At 41.8% G+C, this 21,862-nt stretch overlaps 1 protein-coding gene across 5 annotated transcripts in view; it reads left to right on the plus strand.

Annotated features, from left to right (window-relative positions):
• Positions 1-13,977, plus strand: part of GPHN (gephyrin) — a 267,856-nt gene extending 253,879 nt beyond the window's left edge. For all 5 annotated transcript variants that reach the window (XM_035889816.1, XM_035889818.1, XM_035889817.1 and 2 more), the window contains 6 exons: positions 2,673-2,760; positions 4,828-4,901; positions 7,695-7,759; positions 9,038-9,141; positions 10,351-10,447; positions 13,075-13,977. In XM_035889816.1, the coding sequence (XP_035745709.1) occupies positions 2,673-2,760; positions 4,828-4,901; positions 7,695-7,759; positions 9,038-9,141; positions 10,351-10,447; positions 13,075-13,208 (562 nt within the window). In that variant the 3' untranslated portion in view covers positions 13,209-13,977. The remainder of the gene's footprint in view (positions 1-2,672; positions 2,761-4,827; positions 4,902-7,694; positions 7,760-9,037; positions 9,142-10,350; positions 10,448-13,074) is intronic.
• Positions 13,978-21,862: the final 7,885 nt, after the last annotated feature.

Consider the following 21,862-nt stretch of genomic DNA (forward strand, 5'->3'; position numbering starts at 1 on the left):
CATAAACAGAGTTGAGTCCTTATCTGGTTTTAGTTTGCCCTTATTTTGGTGGTGGTTTTTTTTCTTTGTTAAGTAATTATATATATATTATATACATATATTTGGTATGTAAGTAGGAGCACTTGCTTTCTATTTAACAACCGTTAAATATAGACTTGTTTGCTTTTACTGTTCCTTCTGTTATTCTCAAACCACAATCAAGAGCAAGCACACTTCATAATCCAGAATTAGGATCTTCCCAGACAGGTGGTCTTGCTACCTATGAATAACTTCTAAATAATGAAGCAAGATAAAATGAAACAGCCTGGAGCAAGCTCCAGATAAGGTCCTCAGCTGCATCACAATCTAATAAGAAAAATATACTGAAAGCAGTCTTAGCCTAGTAATAGTGGCACGAGTGTCTGTTTCAGGAAGGCCTGCATCAACCTATGCAACGAATACGTATTCCTTGCTGCATTCCAGTACCCTCCTTGGCAAGGGTTAAGGAATACTTAGATCTTGAGAGACTTTTCCAATTACAAACTCTATAATAATCTTAAGCAGTATCTTATTGCATACAGATTGCTACTTAGACAATCAGGATGAAACAAGTGGTTCTGAAGAAGACACTGACAGTAGCCAACAACAGCCTTGCTTCTTTCCTCTTGCCTTCAACAGCTAGTGAAGACTTGTGCTAGTTTTTGGATAAAATGATCCTGAGAGTTCAGAAAGGGCAGCTGAGAAAATGTCTCTGTTTCTTGAAGAACAAAGAAGGAGATGGTTTTGCTTGAGTCCATATCTTTTATATATTCTCCCGATGAAATCAGAGTTCAGCCATTCATTGTAGGCCAGTTAGAGTATCTGAGATACCCAGTACCCTAAACAGAAGTCGTGGAGGCATGCCACAATATTTGAAGCCACTGTTTCCTTTAAAAGAAGGGTAGCGTATAATTCTGTCTGCTCGATTACAGCCTACACCGTGGCACCAGCTATCTGCCCTTCTTTCTGCTGTAGATTGTTGCCTCCCTCTTACAAAGCAATATGACCCTAAAGAGTGGATGTAACCCAACACAAATAGAAAAGATTTGCAGGATAACCTCACTGTGATGCCAAAGAAGGTGCTGCATCAGTCACTGGACATGGTGGAGAAGGAGTCTTGGGTCTTTCTGCCTGTGAGGCATAACCAGGATAGAGGATGCTTGAGGGCTTTCTGGTGAGGAGATGAGGCGTGTGCAGGGTCGCATCCACTTGAGATGCCTACTCAGTGAGGGAGCACAGTCTTTCTTGCGTCACATAAACCACAGTGCACACAGCACCACATAATGCTAACTCCTGCTTATATTTCCCTAACCCATGGGCAAAGGCAGGATGCTCAGAGGAAAGGATTTTTCTTTCTGAGACCTTTTGAAACACACAGTGTCTGTTAGTCTCTGAAAGGTCAACCAGGCCTTGCATAGTATTTCTACATTTCCTGTTTCCAGTTCGAACCCAAAATAACTGCAGTGATTCTATCTTTTCGTGAAATATAGCCAAAGTTCCCAAAGGACAGCCCACATGCCATTTGCAGCCCGAAAAGACTTGACAACCCATAATGGCATTTTGTAATTGTAGTGTGGCATTTAACTGAGGCGCTGCATTCCAGGTGAAGTCCTTTACACAATCACTAGCGTTATTGCCCATTCATTCAATTGCATTCTAAGAAGGAACAGCCTCCCATGAAAACCTTTCAGGATCATTAAAGTCAAAGCATACTGTTGAAGGAACATTGCATACAGTCGTAGCAATCAGTCAGTTTCTGGTCAGTTCACAAATGTTAAATGCAAAATATGCATTTAATACATCGGAAATTCTTTTGGATACCTTTGGTCTTGTGTAAGTTGTATTATCAAGTTTCTCCACTGCATGCCTTGAAGCTCTGTATTAGCATCAGTACTGCTGTTAGAGAGCTAATGCCCACTTCAAAGGTTTCAGTTTGTATCTTAAAAAAAAAAAAAGTTAAGACACCAAAATTGAAATATACTCAGCTGCTATCCTTCGCCTTCGCAGTTACACTTCCTGTACAGAGGAACATCACAGCTTCCCTTACACTGTTTCTCCTGAAGGTGACACTAGAACAGGATGGATTGCATTTTTTCAAGGAGAAGTGGATGGACAACTGGCTTTGCTGCAGAGCCCTCTAATGGAGAAGACAACCAAAGGAGTTACTCACACTTTCACTGATGGAAGTTTGAAGGGGAGCCTTAGCCCCGTTTTTGCACACATCGAATAAGCCAGACAGGCAGTACTGCAGCCTGCTTGCTAGCCAGTAATTTTCATGTGTCAGGGCCCTTTATGTAGCCCTGTCAGATCCTCAAAATCATGATTTGTATTGCTACCTCCTGTGCAAATTACATATTTTTTGACACTTGTAGTAGCCACCTTCAGTCCCAGCCTGAAGTATCCCCACTGTTCCTGTTGCAAAGCTCTTAGAGAGAAAGGTGCCAAACGGTGTGGTGGTCGCTTCATGAGACTGCAGTTCCTGACTTGGATAGAGCAGTGTGGAGTCTTGAGAAAGAAAAGATCTTATGTTATCCTAGAGCTGTACCTCTTTCTTAAAATATGTGTGTGTATATACATCTGCTGCACGCAGACACTCACACTACAACTCGTAACAGTTCCATGCCACTAACCTGCTTGCCTGCTCTTTTCTGCAGCCCAGATGATTTACTGAATGCTCTGAATGAGGGTATCAGCCGTGCTGATGTGATCATTACATCGGGAGGCGTATCTATGGGGGAAAAGGTATGCTAAATTTAAGTATGACTTCCTGCAATATATCTAAGAGTTTCAAGCCAGAGTCTGTTGTCAGAGCTTCTACCTTGGTATTAATGTTTATTAAAAACGGGTCTTACTTTTTTGTGAATTAATTAAGAAAATAGTCTTCAACGCTATCCTCATTCCCTTTGTTCTTATTACTGTAGACGTAGAACAACAGGAAAGATTTTAATTCTTGATGTGAGTGATTTGCAAATGTATTTTTATTTAAGGAATTATTTATGTAGTTATGATAAGGAAGGTGCTTGGTTAATAACACATGAAGGCAACAGACTTCTTTTTATTCTTAGAGCAGGTAAAATGCAGCTAGAATAAAGCTACTTTGAAAGTACTTTGAGAAGCAACCTGAGTATATAAATAGCTCTTACTCAGCAGATCTGTTTCCTGAAGATGCCAAAGCTGTATCTGTTACAAAAAAAGTTTTGTCACATTTTGCGCCTGATAGTCCTACAGAGGCAATACATACGAGACACAGTGAGCTGATATATTTGCCTTTTGAATCATTAACAGAATTGTTGATTGAGTTCCTGTTGGTAATCCCTGTGCCAAAACCATCAAAGAAAATAGGGATACACAGATGCTGGTGGGGCGTAGATGAACCTGCAGGACATTTATTAATCATGACTTATGCGAAGGAAAACTCAGATTACTTTTTGATCCCAGGCTGAATCTGTGAGTTTGGCAGGTAAAAGAAACATCTCTCCTTTTATAACTAACAGATTAAAGACAGTCGTTAGGAGATGGCAAACATGAGTGCTGTTTTTGTCACTTTTCTGAGTAGAAATCATATGGTTGGATACATCATGAAAATGGATAACTAGTTAAACCAGTGCCAATTACTTTCAATCCCACTATTGTCTTCAGTATTCCTAGAAAAATAATCAAGGGCAAGTGCTGGTCTTTAAATTGGGAACATGGTGACATAGTGCAGACACAGGAACACTCGGAAGTGACCGGATTGCTGAATGGTCCTACAGGCATTTATGCCTCCTGGCTAATTTCTCCCCAGTCTGAATTTGAGGCAACAACATAAAGTCAATAGGCTCTGTATTCCACTGGTGGGTAGCCCTCTGATACTGAGCTTTCAGCAGTTTTAATGAAGTAACTGTGAACATCCAAAAAGTAAATAGAAAGTAAAAGTGGGATTAATGCAATCAATAATTGAGAATTCATGCCTGGCTGAAAAAAGTTGTATTTGAACACACAGAAAAAAAAAAAAGAGAAAAAAAAAAAGAAAAAAGAAAAGAAAAAGAAAAAGATGGGAAAACTGCAAGGGAGCTTCAGATTTACTGCTTCCAAAGTCTCTCTTCACAGATGACTGTTATGTTCTGTGTCTTTAATCTCACTAAACACAACAGACAGGGTACTAAATCTTTGAGCACAGAAATTTTCTATAAAGCCTAAAGAAGTAATGCAATTTGTTTTAATAACTGGATCGATTGTGTTTATGCAAAATCATTTAACTTGGACTAACGCACAAGCCACCCACAGTTTTTCCTCTCTAAGGACTGTTAAACCCAGCCACTGTGGATTAGACCATGTCCCCAAGAAATTACAGTAATCAGAGTATCCTGGAAAACTATGATTTCTACAGGACAGTATTGATTTCAAAAGTACTAGGAGATCTCTACCTCTACTGCTAGATAGCTTTCATGGCAAAAGTTAAATAACTTGATGATTTTAAGTCTTAACTTTGAACCATAAAGGCTTTTTTCCATTTTTGACATAGCGAATGTTTTAGTAGTAGGCATTTGTGGGGTCCTGTAAGATTCTGATGCTGCAGCTGACTTTTAAGTAAATATATTACTATATCCTCATGGAGTCAGGTTTGGTACCTAAAATGAGTCCGTTCTTCACCTCTCCTTTTGGAAATACTTTCTTTCAAATACTGGAAATTCCCCACTGGAATGTAGCACTTTCAGGATATGAAAAGTCTTTCATCTTCACTTGATATTAATTAATTGCTTTGGATGCTTAGATGATGTAAGCCACTTTGATGTTGCTTAATTGATTTTCTTTTTTGAATTTAAACAGGACTATCTTAAACAGGTGCTGGATATTGATCTTCACGCACAGATTCACTTTGGCAGAGTTTTTATGAAACCAGGGTAAGAAATCTTTCTACTTAGGCAGCATAGATGAAGTCTATATTGGGCCAAATGTCCTATAGAAGTGCTTCAGTAGATTTCATTTTTCCAAATCTACTGTAAACTACATGGTAGATATATATGGGAAAAGAAGCAAAATCAATCCTGTTCAGATGAGTCATCATCTTTATGGGTGACATTAACTGGAACAGAGAGATTACTTTTTATCAGTAAGAGATATTTCTCTGATAAGTGTTGCAAATCGGGTTTGGGGACTTGGGGGAAATCAGAATTAGTATAAACATGGCCACAGTCTTCTCTGTGATCACAGAGCTCAGAGATTGACATTGTTTTGAAATAACCGGGAAATATAAGGACATTTAACTGCTGGTTTGCTTAATGAGCATCTCATTTCACTTCAGAATTTGCATAAGTCATTCCTACAAACAAGCAGCTTCTTGAGAGAGGTGGGATGACAGCTGATTTACAAAGTTTTATCCAATTGGCATACCAAGCATAGTAATTTTAAAGTAAACACAGTCCTTGATGTGTTTAGTTTGCCTCAGAAAACTGTTTCAGCATTGCTTCCCTTTGCTGTAGCACTGCTAACTAATGAGTCTGGAAGTGTGCTTTGTAGAGAAAATGAAAACTGCACGTATTGAAAATAGACAGTTCACTTTCACAGCGCGGTAGCGGAAGGATGTCTGCAGCTCTGCCTCCCTAGCCGTGGAGCGCAGTTTGTTTGCAAGCTAGGTTGGCACCGTCCAGTAACACAAGGCCAAGTGCAGCTTTGCAGACTGATTCCCTCTGGCCCATAACTGTTGCCAGGGAGCAGAACAGAAATGGGGTGTTTGCTGTGAAAACAGACCCGATACTTTTACTGTCTGCATACAATCCAGTGAAGAACTGCATGTGGGTTTGGTGCTTGTGCTGCTACTACCACCACCTCCCTTCCATAAAAGGGACGAGTGAGCTGCAGGCGTGCTTCTTCCCGTGATGGATGTAGCCCAGGCATGGAAATTGCTCACTGCTTCTGCTATACTGCTACCGATGTGGGGAAGTCCCAAAAGTGGGATGTGCACTCCAGCCTGTGCTGCTGACAAGAATGGATAAACTGATTTAGAGAATTCGGAATATTAAATTCTGGTTCTGGCTTATCTGAAAGCAAACATAATTCTTTCCTCTGGTGATCCCTCTGTAGACTTGTAGCAATAAACTTTTAATAACTAGCCAGAAAAGCTTTACAAAATCTTATTTTCTCCAAACATCCCTTTTCATTATATGCCATAAGAAAGCAGATTTCTTACTGCTACCAGAACATTTGGTCATCTAATCTTACTGAGAATGTAAGCACTCTCATTTTCATTGGCTGTAATGCAACAGCAAATACTGTGTCTTAGTTTTTATTAATTCTGTCTTAAAAGGCCCTAGATATGAAATGTGGTTACTATATTGGGAAAAATTCCCTCCAGTAAGTTCTAAGAGCGAAGCCAGAATTTGCTTTGTATGCCCATATTTTGATGTGCTACGTGACTGCAGAGTGATGCCTGGGATTTGCCATTCCTCCACTTGATCTGAAAGTTGCTGAGCTGCTGTAAGGTTGTATCTTGTCTAGCAGCACTGCCTGAAGAAAGTACTGGAAGACTTTCGCAATGGTGGTGTTGAAATCTCATATGGCAATTCAGAGTTTCCAGTAAATATGAATTAGCAATTGGAGTTCTTGTACCTCAGCTCGTACGCTGCTTATAAGATTTGGAGATCTGGCACATAGTTCCCATTATGTTAGAGACATTTTAAAACAGAAACTCCAAACATCAACTTCCCCTGGTCAAGTAGGATATTGGTTAGTCCTAGCAGATACAAAACTAGGTTGTAATGATCGAAGTGTGGCAAATTCCAAAAGTTGCTGCTGGTCAGCAAGTATCGTCTGCTGACCAGGTGATAGTTGTTAGCTCAAGTTGAAGCCAAAGAACTCAGGCTACTTACTGCTCCTATAAAGTATCATTTCTAATGTTTGAAAGGATGATGTTAATATAGGCGTATAGAAAACTTTTTTGAATGGATGAGTCCCTTTTCTTTGCCAGCCACGTTCTTGAGCCATCACATCATTTGTGATTATTTGTGTAACTGTAATAGGCCTGGTAACAAGTCACGAGAGATCACTCAGGAGCAGCTCTGAAAGGCAGAGCGCGCTCTTTACTGGCAGACCTAGGCCTTACCTGACTGCAGCTCTCCCTGTGTCTCTGAATCTGCTCATCCGCAGGCTAGCTAGCATTTGCGGCTCTGGAACGCTGCTCCGTTGTCACTACCGCTGTAAACACTGGAGTAGGGGAAATTGGAGTCACTACTGTTACAAAATATTTGGAGAGCCTTATATGAAGAACAAATAGAGCTCTGTAACTGCTTCATTTCAGTATTACTTCTTTGTTAATTGGCTTCTAGCATGAAGACAGGATTTAGATTTTTGATTACTAGTTCATCTGCGCTTCGATGTTTCCTCACCAGAAGCAAAATTGTGTACTTAAAACTTCATAGCTGAGTACCAAGAAAAGCTAATTGTTCTGTCATCACAAAGAGAGGATTATACCCCCTGTATGGAATAAGCAGCAGGTGCTAACGAACTGCTGACAGAGAGAGAGATCCTGTTTTCTTTTCCAAATGTTTTAAATAATAACATAATAACTTAGCAGTGCTAGATTAACAGTTGGACTTGATGATCTTAAAGGTCTTTTCCAACCAGAACAATTCTATGATTCTGTAATAATATTCAGTCAAAGTCTAGTGCAGATATTAAATAGCTTTCCTCTCCCATAGCCTGCCAACAACTTTTGCAACTCTGGATATTGATGGCGTAAGAAAAATAATCTTTGCGCTCCCAGGTAAGATGTTTTGTGGATTACTTTTGTTGCTGTGCATAGATGACAGACATGAAACAGAATAGTGATCTTTCACAGCACCTATGTCCGGTGTTGGCATCCCTGAGGAAGGAACCTGTAAGGTTTTCCCAGAAATTTCCAGAAGAGACAGACTTATAGGGGTACACTAAGGAATTCTTTCTTGTTCCTGTCCTCAGAATTTGCCAGTGTACAGGCCTTATGATTTCTTCCATCCAACAATTTCCTTGGGTTTTGTAAGTGGTACTATAGAGGGGTGGTTTTTTCCTACAGCTCCCTCCACCTTCACAGAAAATATTCTGTGCATGTAAGTCAGCGCATCCACTCTGAAGTATTGAAAATGGAGACAAAAACGAGGGAGTGCCAAGAAACATGTCACAGAATATTTTTTCTTTTATCATGATCGAACTGTGGAACCAAAAGAGGGCAGCGTCGCTTCACCACCAGCATGCTGCGGCGCCTTGGGAAATCACAGCTCCTTAGGGATCCGGCTCAAGTCTCTACCCTCCTAAATCAGGAGGAATTTATTTTATTCTTACTGCTCTGGCTTTGCATGGATTTCTGGCTACGCAAGGAATCCTGTGCTTGATAAGCTGGTGGTTTTCAGATGTCTCTCTAGTGCTTTTTCTCCTTCTTGTTGCTGCAGTACGTTTTCTTCCAGGGGAGAGAGCAATGGAGCATCTGTCTGATCAGAGTATTTATTTTAGCACTGTCATATGGGGAAGTCCAGATGTGTGAGACAAGTGGTGTTTGACAGACATTGGTCATACTCCTCTCTTGTGAGTCAACAGAAAACATATAAATCAGTAGAATTCTCCTCACAATTTGTACTAAAACCTTTTGCCACTCTGTTAGGGAATTGAAAGTAATTTTCCATAGGTCTTGGAAACCTTAATCGTGAATCAAGAGCCCTATCAGCTAGGACCTATACCTGTGCACAATAAACCCTGCCCCGGCCCCAGACAAATCTAAGCGTAAGACAGAAGGCAATGGAGGAACAGAGGCAAATGGTGGGGCCTGAAGAGCATGGGGCAGTTCTGGCCAGGGCAGGATTTCAGCAGACCATCAGCCAGAGAGCGTAGCTTTCAGCAGCTGTATTTGCCACGTGCCACTCCAGTCTTGAATGAAATGTTTCCTGTACATAGCATTAAAAGCTCTTTAGAGTCCTCTAGAGCGCAATTGCTATAAAACCATGAGATCACTTTCAGCATTTCACAGAGTAAATCAAGAGGGAGTCACCACCAACTGTTCCTTGTCCCACAGGGAACCCTGTGTCAGCTGTTGTCACCTGCAATCTCTTTGTTGTTCCCGCACTGAGGAAAATGCAGGGTATCCTGGATCCTCGGCCCACCATCATCAAAGCCAGGGTAAGAAGCTTGTCTTCTATTCAAAAATTCTCTCAAGATGTTGAAGCACAGCTCTTTGGGCTCTGAAAGGCCCAAAGTCTTGTTTGGGGAATCTGAGCCCTAGACTAATTCGGGCAAGTTGAAGGAAGGACACACAAGACAGAGGTATATTCTCAATCTCTGTTAATTCTAACACTCAGTCCCATAATTTCTAAGAGCTAGATGGCCATCTAATGGAGCAGGATACACAGATGCAGAGACAGCCATTTGCCAAACAGGCAGGAAGGACACTTTTCTTTTTAAAAAAAAAAATTGTTTTAACTGGTGGTAATAAAGCAGGGTAATCTGGGAATACCTAAAGAGTCAGATAGTTCTGTATTAGCAATAGAAAATACAAACTTTAAAGCCTTTCTGTTCTTGAGTTATTTATATAAGTAACCCACATGACCCCCACTCTAAGCAATATAAATCCCTTAAACTACTAATTTCACTCTTATAAGAAGTCATGGATATTGTAACTCTGTTTAATATAGATTCAAGGCATGTTATCATAATGTATTACTCTTCTATTTTTGATTCAAATAAAGTGCCAAGGAACACATTACCTTTTCTATTTTCCCTAGTGTTCTTGGCTATGCACTTTTCTCCTAGTGCGTATCTCGTGTGTCTCTTTCCCACTTCCTCAGGCATCCAGATTTTTCTTTATCTCACAGCTAAAATATTCTAAAACAGAGAGCAATTTGTAGTGACCCTCACTTTTGCATGACTTTTCCAATGTGTTCCATTAAATTCCATTTTGAGCCATCCCCTGTATGTCTTTTCATTTCAAATATTGGCCATTTCCCTTTTGTCAGAGCTAGCAGGATTTTGAATGCAAATACATTTTTTATCTTTATGCAGTATAATCCAGAGACCAAAAATGCTAAAGCTTTTTTTCCAGAAAAATACTATCTTTAAACTGCCAGTAAAGGAACAGCTTTGGAATATTCCACTTAATGCATGTAGTCTCCATCGTATACTTCGATATTATAATATCACAGCTGTATTTCCCTTAAATACTGCAGTCTCTACCTTCTACAGCTTTTGATCTTGCACTAGACACCATCTGAGCTCAAAATGCAAGTTTTTAAAAAGACTGGTTTTGAGTAAAAACAGTTGAGCAGATGATTCCGTTATCTGAGTGCAATCTGAATGCATGACATTTTCATCCTTTCTTTGCTTCTTCTACAGTTATCATGTGATGTAAAATTGGACCCCCGCCCAGAATATCATCGGTGCATACTGACTTGGCATCACCAAGAACCACTACCTTGGGCACAGAGTACAGGTTAGTGCCTCGTCACGCAGACTGACAGACAACGCTCACACAGGTCCTGCCTGTGTATATGCTGCCTTCCTACATATATGTCTAGAAACAAGCAAGCGTGTGCACATGTTTTTTCATACAGCCTTCCCTATGCAGATGACGTGCTGACATACTTGTGCACATGCGTACATGTGCGTTAGTATAAAATTCAGTCACGATATGACTTACCAACTTGACCATTAAAAATTCCTTTATCTGAATAACCTGCCTTTATACACACACACACACACACGAAATACATCTGTATGGTTGCATATGTGCACACATTCCTTTTTATAAACATCCACCCATGCTTAACTTGCACTCATAGGCACATTTGCTTACTTTTGCTCTTGTGCATGTATTAAGCAAACACAAGTTGGGACATAGGTAGGAACAATACAGGTTAAGTGTGATTCTCTCTGAACTGGAAAAGTAGAAGAGATAGCAGAGGCTGTATATGTTTGCTTAAAGCAGACTAAGACTTTTCTTAGTCATGTTTGCCACCTAGGGATAATTCTGGATATTCAGCTGCGGTTGAGGTAAATTCTGTATTTGAATACTTTTTTAGCTGTATGCTGCTAGAAGACTGACTCTGCCAGTTTGTCAAGAGATTCAGGTCCTTAAACAACTATTTGTCTTTTTGCTGCATCCAAATCATTCAGTACAAGGCATTACATACAAGTCTTCACAGGGAAGACATTAATTCAGATGCATCTTACTGTTTACTCAGAGAAAGTTCTTACCATTGTTCTTACCTGGACAGGCTGGAGAGGTGGGCCTGTGTGAACCTCATGAGGTTCAACAAGGCCAAGTGCAAGGTCGTGCACCTGGGTCGGGGTAACCCCCAGTATCAGTACAGGCTGGGGGAAGAAAGGATCGAGAGCAGCCCTGCCGAGAGGGACTTGGGGGTGCTGGTGGATGAAAAGCTGGACGTGAGCCGGCAATGTGCCCAGAGGAGGGCTACAAAAATGATCCGAGGGCTGGAGCACCTCTCCTATGAGGACAGGCTGAGAGAGTTGGGGCTGTTCAGCCTGGAGAAAAGAAGGCTGCAGGGAGACCTGATTGCGGCCTTTCAGTACCTAAACGGGGCCTATAGGAAAGATGGGGAAAATCTTTTTAGTAGGGCCAGCTGTGTCAGGACAAGGGGTAATGGTTTTAAACTAAACCAGGGTAGGTTTAGACTAGATATAAGGAAGAAATTCTTTACAATGAGGGTGGTGAAAGACTGGAACAGGTTGCCCAGAGAGGTAGTGGAGGCCCCATCCCTGGAAGCATTCAAGGTCAGGTTGGATGGGGCTCTGACCAACCTGATCGAGTTAGCGGTGTCCCTGCTCCCTGCAGGGGGGTTGGGCTAGATGGCCTCTAGGGGTCCCTTCCAACCCAAAACATTCTATGATTCTATGATTGACTTCCAACATCACACAGCCTCTGACGTATTTCCAGGTATAAGGCAAGGTATTACTTACATCTATAACCCTGTATTTGGTTTAACTCTGTTTGTTGTGCACAGCTTCTTTCCTCACACAAGCAGACTGCCTGGAATGATTTCTCTGACAATCTGGAAGTTTGAAAACCAAGAAACTAAAGGGCATGACTTTTTATTGCATTTTCATTTTTTGACAGTACTACCGCTATGATACTGTTTATCTTCAGGACATGTTGTGAAGCTCTGTGTCCCAAAGGAACCCATTCTTTTGCAGTGGTATATGTTACGGATTTATGCAGCCGGCCACCATAACAGGGTCTGACCCTAGGATCCCACTCAAAAATGTAAAGTCCCAGTGAAGGTTCCCAATTCCTCTTTTATTAGTTCTCAGGTTAGAGCTCGAGCTGGGTGCCGCTGGAGAGGGACACCTGCCCCAGATCACACCCTCCAGTTGTACCCGTACCACCAAGCACCCAATCCCCAAGTCCAATCGCTTAATTCTGGTTGGTGGTCTCTTGATTTCTTACTGGTTTTCTTTGTTGCTGGGCTGGCCTTCTTCTGAAGTTACGTCATTCTCTCAGAATTGTTTCCTTGGTCCTTATCTTCTTCATTCTGCTCACATCTGCCAGATTCAGCTGGTTCTGTATTAGCAGCACTAGTTTTACCAAAAAGTTTATTCTTTGTCAGCCCTCGTGGCCTAAGGCTTCAATTACTTTAGCTACTAGGGCTAAGCTACTAACGCTAAACGAGAGTATTCAGAGAGAAGAATACAGCTAATCTAACTTATTCTATAACAGTATATTAAAAACACACTAGAGTGTGCTGGTTTTAGTCTTTGTACAATCGGAATTAGGTACACAAATGGAGAAATAAAGTAGATTGGGTAAGATTAGAAATTCCAACAGAAAATCACCTTACTATGGCAAGATCTGAGGTACAGATAGCGTGGAAGGCTGGGTAGGAATGCAATCAGCAGAGGGAATGGGAGTTTTGAGAGCTGACTAATTCTCTAGAGAGTTCTCTGTGCCCATCCACCTTGGAACAGCGAGGTCCCAGCTCCACAAATAAGTTAGCAACATGAGCATCTTCGTAAGAACAGCTCTTGTTTTCTGCGTGGTACATTGCAGCATTTGAAACCGATTGAAAACTTAACTGAAATTTTTCTCTTGCTCTCCTGTAGGGAATCAGATGAGCAGTCGTCTGATGAGTATGCGCAGTGCCAATGGACTGTTGATGCTACCTCCAAAGACAGAGCAGTATGTGGAGCTTCACAAGGGGGAGGTGGTGGATGTCATGGTCATTGGAAGGCTATGATGTCACCAGCAAGAGCGAAGCTTTGATGCATGTCCACATATCATTGACTGTATCCTGTAATATGCAACGGCACAGCTAGTTTTTCTGATTTGGATAAAAGTTGATCAGTATAGTCAACATCTTGAATTATATTTCAAATGGAATTTAAATAAATACCTTTTAAAAAAAAAACTTTAAAACAAATCTTAACAAAGAAATTTATTCTGATTATATCAAAGCAACTTTTTCCTTTCCTTGCAATTGCTTTGTGTGTTCAATGCTAGTTCTAATAGCGGTAGCTTTTAGTAGACAGCAGTAGGTGCCTGCAGAACTTGTGTTTTTTCTCATCTTTACGATACAACTACTTATGCTCTTAAAACAAGGCTGTCTGCTTATTTATACTAGCGTAGACAACACTTGGATTTCCCTTATTAGTATGCTTCATAACCGCTTCACAGAGAGCTTCTGCTTGTTCTTTATCTTGTATCTCGTGTTGATGTGCACAGTGCCAAAAGCAGAGTGGCTGCACTGGGAACCCAATGAAGCCCCGAGGTTTTCTCACCTCGCTGCGCATTCAGGGATCTCTCTTGTCCCGGCAGCCACCCAGCTCAGTACTCTTGGGCAGTAACTGGATACCTTTTATTTCAACAAACAAAAAAATTGCTTCCTTAAGTGCTGACAGCCTTTTTAACCAATACATTTAAAAATGTACAGAACTAAAAACTAAAAAAAAATCAAAGACTGATCTTGTACAGATATTAGTGTTACCAGCATTCATGTGGAAATTAAATGAGCAAAGAAATAAAACTAATGTTAAACAACTCTGTACCATAACATTTTCTGTAATGATACTGAAACTTAAATGAATAAAAAAAAATCCTCAATCATTATTTAAAATTTCACCTGTTTAGCCTTGTTGTTTGAACCAAAAAATAGTGGTTTAAGAAGGTATTTGGGGTGGGGGAAGAGGACAGGAAGGAAGGGAAAATAGTATATGGCAACTAGGGCCTTCCCTCATGTACAGTATCAGGAGTGAAGTGAAAATACAGAGCGAGTGAGCTCTCACACATCTTTCCCCCATCTAGATTGCAAAGCAGTTGCAAACAGCCCTTGTGCTGCACTGCGGGGAATTTGATAGAGCATTAATGTATTTCTTTAGTGAGATTCTCTTTCTGAACCCAGGACTATTCAGCCCTTGCCAGATTACGTATTTTGGTAATTCCACATTGCATCTGCGATTAAGACCATAGCAGCACCCTACACCACCCTTTCACAGGCGAAATGCTGTCCCACCAGCTCCATTCATGAAGCCAGAACATCTGTCTCTAGTATTTTTTGAAGACTTAGTCAGGGAGAACACAGAAAACTGGGTTGAAGTCCTGACTGCCACAGCGGACCAGAGCTGTAGTTCTAGGATAACCGCGGAGGGCATCCCTAAGGCTGTTTGCCAGAATACTCCCTGCACAGGCCATTGCAAAGGTTGAAGGCAGGTGGGCATACGCCATGTTCAAAGGCACTCCAGGGGCTGATCCGTCAGAAAAATAGTAACACAACTTGCTGATCATGTTTCTTGGTTCTGGGCTATGCATCCACATTTGTGATCTCTCTGTAATAGCAGGATGTTACCAAATTAAATTAGCAAATGCCTGCATTTACTGTACCAATATTGTAAACCACAGGAGAAGAGAGTTAACTCATTTCTGAGAAATAATGTAGAATGCTGCCTTTTATAATCTGAAGGATTAATATATAGTCAGGAGTTATTACAGGCAGCGCATATAACGAAAATTGGAAATTTATGAAGTACACTGGTAACAACACCCTTTGGGAAGATTGTTCATGCAGTTGGAGATGCTAGACAAAGATAAAGGAGAGATGTGAGGCAACTAAGCGAGAAATATCTTGGGTCTGGTTTACATTAAAACCATTACTCAAAACAAATGTGGCAGCGAAGAGCTGGCACAGTGCTGTTATAACACGTGGCGCTCTCTAAGCCATATCTCGGCATCATAACACTTAACTACCGTTGTAACAAATAAAGCATTTAGAGGTTAATCAAGATAATATTCTTCCAAATCACTGATAATATAAGCTGCTTTAGCCACTGTACTGTCTCTGTAATCCCCTCTGCCCAGCATTCGAAGTTTTATGCAAGAAAATAAGCTTTGCAGTTTCTGAGACAGATGCTCACAGCCCAGCCCAGCCTTGCTTAGCACTGGAAGCCACAGCAGTATGTTGGAGAGGTAACTCTGGGACCAGTTTAATAAATCATATTACAACTGTGTCTCAATTATCAAGCCTAAAATCTGAATGATTTGCCTTGGTTATTGTAACATAAATGGATATAAATGTGATATAAATAGATAAATTCAAATCACTTTTTTATTTTTAACATTCCCAACTCACGGTTTCAGGGAAGGTTGGAAGCTTTAGAAAAGAAATTCAAGGACAAATGGATCTTCAAGTATGTGGTTAGTTGGTTCAAGGACTGAGACTTGCAAATGGAAACATTTGCAGGCAGATTTTCAGTATGTTTACTTCTCTAGTTAAGGTTTTAGCGCAATCAAAATAGTAAGTTGCTTAACAACAAGAAGCAGTGCCAGCAATGACTGAAGATAAGGTTGGTATTCTGATGTTTGTAGTTTTCTTCTTTTTGCAGCATTTTCTTCAGCGCCTGTACACGGGAATGATCATACGCAGTGGGCCTCCTCAGGCCTGTTCATCCAGCTGGGATAATCCTATGGTGACCTACAAATCACACAGCGGCTTTGGTACCCTGGCTAGCTGCTACCAAAACCTTGATGGTACACCTGGATTTGAAACATCACTCAAAAATTGGCTGTAGTCAGTCAGATAAATAGAAGAACAGACTGGCCTCTTCCAAATACTAATTTCAAGACTTTAATTACAGAAATTATGTTAATTCTATCTTGATATTAAAATATGCTAAACATGGAATGTCTTTGATCTGTAGGTAGTTGTTGCAGATCTGTATGACTCCAGAGGTTACCGATTAACATGGAATCGTCAGCCTTTTTGATTCTTGAGCTGGAAGATTGCACTTAAAACATATTACAAGATGGATACTGCTTAAGGACAATATGCAACTGGAATCACCCTGCAGGTTCAGCGTTTGTCCTCCCCAGCTTGTTGCTCTGCACCAAGTGCTAAAGGCTGTCGTCTTTGACACGTCTCAGTCCAGAAGACGTGCTGCTTGCCTCATGCCCGGTAAAGATGTTCGTCAGGCCACAGGCAGCCTGCACGCAGCCTGCACATAGCCTGCACTGGCCACACAAGTTCCCAGTGTAGTGACTGGATCCACCTTTTCATCCTGGTTGCCTTGCTTTCAAGCCCATTAGTGTTGGGACAGCGCATGCCAGCTTTCCTTGCCTTTGCATGGCAGCGGTGTTCAGGGCCTGCCTCCAGTCGTGCTCAGAAAAGCTCTTCGGGGGATGCATCTGACAGCACTTGCAGGGCAGGAACTGTGTCCGAGGGTTGGGGCTTTAGTGGGACACCTTACTTTGGAAAGCAGATGCCAGGCTAAGATGGCCCAGCACTTCCCATGGCCCTCTGTTACGGTCTAATGCTCAGCTTCCCAAAAATAGCACCATCATCACCTGAACTGTTTGTGAGGTTTTGTGTTAGATAAGAAAAATATACGTTAAATCAAAGTAAAAGAAACCTATCACAGCTTTGTTTTCTTACGTGATAACAGCACTGACAGACTACCAGGTAGCTGTATTTGCAGTTGACAAAGACAAGCAAAGTAAGGGCCAGATAGCAAAAAGCCGTAAGGATCGGTTAATGCTGAAGACACATCCCTCAAGAAGTACCTAAAGGTTCATCAGCAGTCAAGTTCAATAGTTGTTTTAAAGGCAGAGTCTCCTTGGATACATTTATTTGGTATATTTGGATATATAGCTTTGTACTTCTCCTGTGGAACTAGGTGAGAGAGTGGGAGAGCATCAAATGAGGGGTCAGAGCCCAATTCAGGCTACGTTATCAAGCAGAAGATTGGGCTGACGTGTAATGATCCTTATACTCTTCCTCTTACCTGACAGGAGACTGAGAATAAGAAGGAAGAGGGTAGATGCTGAAATGCTCGAGCACAAAATTTGCCAAGAATTTTATTTTTCCTTAGCTGGAAAATTGAAACTAGTTTTTAATATCAGAAAAAAAGCATGAAAATTGTCTGTCATTTATGCTGACACTTTGCAAACATTTCTAATAGACTTTTATCCCAAATAAACTGAAGAATATATTCCCAACCTGGTATTTCTTTTGTGAGGTTATTTTACGCATTTCCCAAAATTCCAGGTAAGAAACTCCTCGCTTACATGCTGTGTATCTATGGTAGTAGTCGGCTGGTGTTACTCCCATGAGAAAGCTGAAATTTTGCACTACAGGTTAGAGATGGAAGGGCATTTATGTATGTAGTCAAAGAAAGGAGAGCCATTTCTAGGAGAGGGGGACAACAAGGTGGTGAAAGTCACAACTATTGATGAAGAAAAGGATTTGCAGTGGGGGAAACAACTGCAGCAGCTGATGACCGTTAAGGCAGCCATCATATGTTGAATAGAGACAAGGTATAGTTTCCCACAGCAGTATTCGGTCAGTACATTGCAATTAAGTGCCATAACCTCATGATGAAGAACATGATCTCTAATAACTGTTTTGGCAATGAAATGGTTTGGCAATCCCTTCGCCTTCTTAAAGCCAGCCAGTCTTAAAAGACAAAATGCAGCATTTGCACCCCTTCAGCTTGATACTGTCAGCAGCTGAACATCTCTATTTACTCAGAGTGAAAAAAATCTACATTGTTGTTTCTTCTATGTTTTCTTTTATGGAATTTTTTTGTATTTTTTTTTTTAAACTTGACTTTTTTTTTCTAGTAAGTGTATCCCAGCCTCCACCCGGAAAGGTGAGTCCCCATGCTGGATTTAAACTCAGCATTGAAATGCAGATGCTTCTTGGCTAATTCACGGGGAGGAAAAGCCTGTGGGTTTTGCAAATGTTACAGCCTCATGATGCTAGTTGCATGTTTTCTGAAAGGGCTTAGTGACTCATATTCAGCATTAGATTAAGACTTGCTCTGTGCATTCGTGCCGTATTGCACACAAGCTGACAAAGCTCTTGGAATATAAAGCCTTCAAAAGGGTGATGCACAGATGCTCAGTAGCTCTCTAGTTGTCAGACTGGTCTGGCTGGGATTACTTGCTCCATCCCAGCACTGTACAGTGACATCCAGCATGCCCCCTCCCTATGCAAGGGCTCCTGCATTTGCATGGACCCAATTTGGTTTTAAAGATCTAGGCAGCCAACTTAATTTTTGCAAAGTCAATTCACAAACAAAACCAAAACCTGACTGTACACCAGTAACTCCACTGATAATCTGGACATACCAAAGAAAACAAATTCACTAGCATGATCTTGATAACCAGGGATTCAAAAGTAGAAGTGAAGAAAGTTCCAGAAAAGTGTAAGAGAAGATGGAGGGTAAGCATAAATCCGTGCAAAAACTACCTTAGAAGCAATAGCAGGGTAAGATTATTTCAAAACTCTGATTTACTCTTTTTGTAAGTGCAGAACACTGCCAGACTGAGACCCATGTCCAGATGCATTTGCTTCCATAAAAAAAAAAGTCATAGTGCAATTCCAACATGTTCACAGCCACTGCCACACAAAAATCTGTCCCACTGGACTGCCAGGAAAGCATGCAAAGTGGCTTCTGTCAGTACCTGACATTCTTGTCACATGGATTTTACTGTGTCCCAAGATGGCCTGAAAGGATGCCATTACCCAACAGAAATCAGAAGGATCAGCAGGACAAATGAGAGTTAGCACATCAAGGATGTAGAACTTCTAAAAACCAACATAACACGTAACAACATAACACATTATTACCTGTCTGACAAGAGCATTTCCTAACCTGTTGTGGCAAAGTAACAGTGACTTCATCATTTTGAAAGGTTGTGCTGTTTGGAGCACTAAGGGGGGGCCCAATTCTGCACCAGCATGCAGACCTGACACTGGGCCAGGAGAACCCAACCCGGATGTTTGCAAACACAGCTTCCCACCCTGCCAATGGCTGGTACCAGCAGGAGAAGGCAGCTTCTGTGGGACTACTCGAGAAACTGCTGAGAAGGAGACAAGATAATGCCAGAAACTCCCCTGTGCTGTGCGGCCTGTGTACTTTCAGATAATTTTTTTTTTTTTAAAATCTTCCCCTTGCAAAAAAAGTGGCCAATAGCTCCCATCTCAGGAAGAAAGAATATAAATGCATGGCAAGGAGATAATGATCCATCATCCAAATACTCACCCAGCACCCACAGGGTTTGTAGCAAGAAGTCCCGCACTTTCACAGTGTGAAGCAGCATCTCCTCTGTTTTGCGTTGCATCTGCCACCTCCTAGTCCTGTTTGATGCCTCTCAGGCTTTTGCACTGGAGCAGACAAAGAGAAGTCACCCTCACTTTGCCACCCGCAGTTTTATAGATGGCTACCATCTGGATTAAGAGTCCTAATCTCTGTGGTCTGCCCTGTGTAGTCATCTTCTGTCTCCAAGGGTCCGTAAATTGGATCACCCCTGTTGCTCCTCTTTGCACCCTCTTCAGTTTTACTGCATTCTGTCTGAGACAAGGAGAGCAGAACTGCACACGGCATTAAAAGGCATTGCTAGCTCATATAACCACAAAATCATGATTTCCATTTGTTCTCTACTGCCTAATAGTTAATGTTTTTTTCTTCAGTGCCTCTGACCGATGTGTTTTTATGGATCTTAAAATACAGATAAACTCAAAGTCTGATTCTTAATTGGTAGTAGTCAACCCAAAACCAAAACAGTAGTTACAGCGACAGTTCAAGAAAATGTTTTCCTCATACACAACATTTTACTTTTATCTGTGTGGAATTTCCTTAGCTGTTTTAACTCACTTCCACTCAGTTTTGAGCAATCCATCTACAGTTCTTGGTCCTCGTAAACAAGTACCTTCCTTTAATTTACTTGCCTTTAATTTAATCTGGTAACAGAGACTGCATTGATTACCTCAGGTGAGAATCTGTTCTATGCAGTGTGAAAAGACCTGCTCTGGTGGCTTGACAGCTATGCTACAATATCGATACTTTAACTTATTATGCCTGATATTTTCTTGGGGCTTATCGCCAGCTGGATTGCCCACTGCTGCTGACAGGCTCTTCATCCATGCTCTTGTTTTAGGATGCTGTTGCACTACTTTGGAGAACTGCCAGCTGACCTAATAAATCCCACCTAAGGCCAAAGACCAACCTCATGCATACAAGGAAAAGCTGCAGTAAAAAAAAAAAAAAAAAAAAATTTTGCTTCCTATTTTCCTATTGTTTTCTTGTATTTGGATGCGGTTGCTGGAACAGGCCTGTTCCGGGTGAAGGCTGGTGGGCAATCTCTTGGGATGTGGCTCCATAGAGTGCACGTGCTGCACTCAAGGGAATTAGCTGGAATTAGAACCATGTAGGCAATTGCACTGGAGCCAATGTTGATTACAGCGGCTGTTTGTGGCGTACAGTGCCTTTCTGCAAGCACAGCCTGTCGGGGCTTTTGTGTCAGCGAGAGGTAGCTATTCATCACTAAAGGTATTGAATAGTGAAAATAAAAGTGGCCCAAGAGCTACTTATCTGCCAGTCTTTCAGGAGGGGAGAGGTACACACGCAGATGCTGTGGTACTTGAGCCCATCTAAATAAAAGGTAGTTAGCTGGCACTGTACATCCATGACCAACTTTCTGTAATTTACTCCCTACTGGCCAAATCCAATCAATTTGCCCAATGTGCTATGAAAAGCCAGGGAACGGAGCAGAAGGCAGGATTTAATACAGTTTTGGCAGCCTGCATTGCTAAGGAGTCATGCTGCTGCCTTCTCTGTTAGCTGTTTTTCTAAGAGGTGGCGGCTAAGGTTAGACTAAAACAAAACAAAACAAAACAAAACAAAACAAAACCCCCCAAAAATAACAGTCCTTTGTTTGGGGGAGTGATAAAAAGCACACATACAAAGGGGCACAGAGTGGATGGCAGGTGGGAGAACCCGAATAACACCTGGCCCCAGCAACTCCCAGGCCCATCGCAGGAGCCATCAGCCCAAACCCAGAGGAGCACAGGGGCACGATGGCAGGCGGGACCCCAAGTTACGGACTCATAGGGACACCCAGACTGGGTCTCTGCCGGGACAGCCACAGGAGTGCCCCAGCCCCCACCCAGCTGCGAAACTCATCAGGGTGGAGGCAAGGGAGGGCTCTCAGAACCACCTTTCAGACTATGGGAGGTTACTGCCTGGGGGGTGAGGAACACATTACCGGGATGCAGGGGGAAAGCAGTTTAGGATTGCATAAGATTTGTGGGATGTTTAGGAGAGGAAGCAAAAGTGGTGAAAGGAATGGCTGTAGGGGATTAGGGGAGGCACAGATGTAGGACAATAGAGGGATAAAGGGATAAAAAGGGCTGGTCAAGAGTGAACAGGTACACTCATCTGGCCACGTCCTGTGCCCTGCCCAATCACCACAGTCTGTCCTGTCTTATTAAATGTCATTTCTAACTCTTTTCCTGGATGAGGAAGAAGCAAGACTGTGGGAGGAGCTAGCTACTGGAGGGGGGACCAGGGCAGTCCCAGATGGCTGCTGGAGAGACCCTGGGGTCTGCAGATGACATGA

The sequence above is a fragment of the Egretta garzetta genome, unplaced genomic scaffold (assembly GCF_000687185.1).
Source record: "Egretta garzetta isolate BGI_Z169 unplaced genomic scaffold, ASM68718v1 scaffold2, whole genome shotgun sequence".
Lineage (NCBI taxonomy): Eukaryota > Metazoa > Chordata > Aves > Pelecaniformes > Ardeidae > Egretta > Egretta garzetta.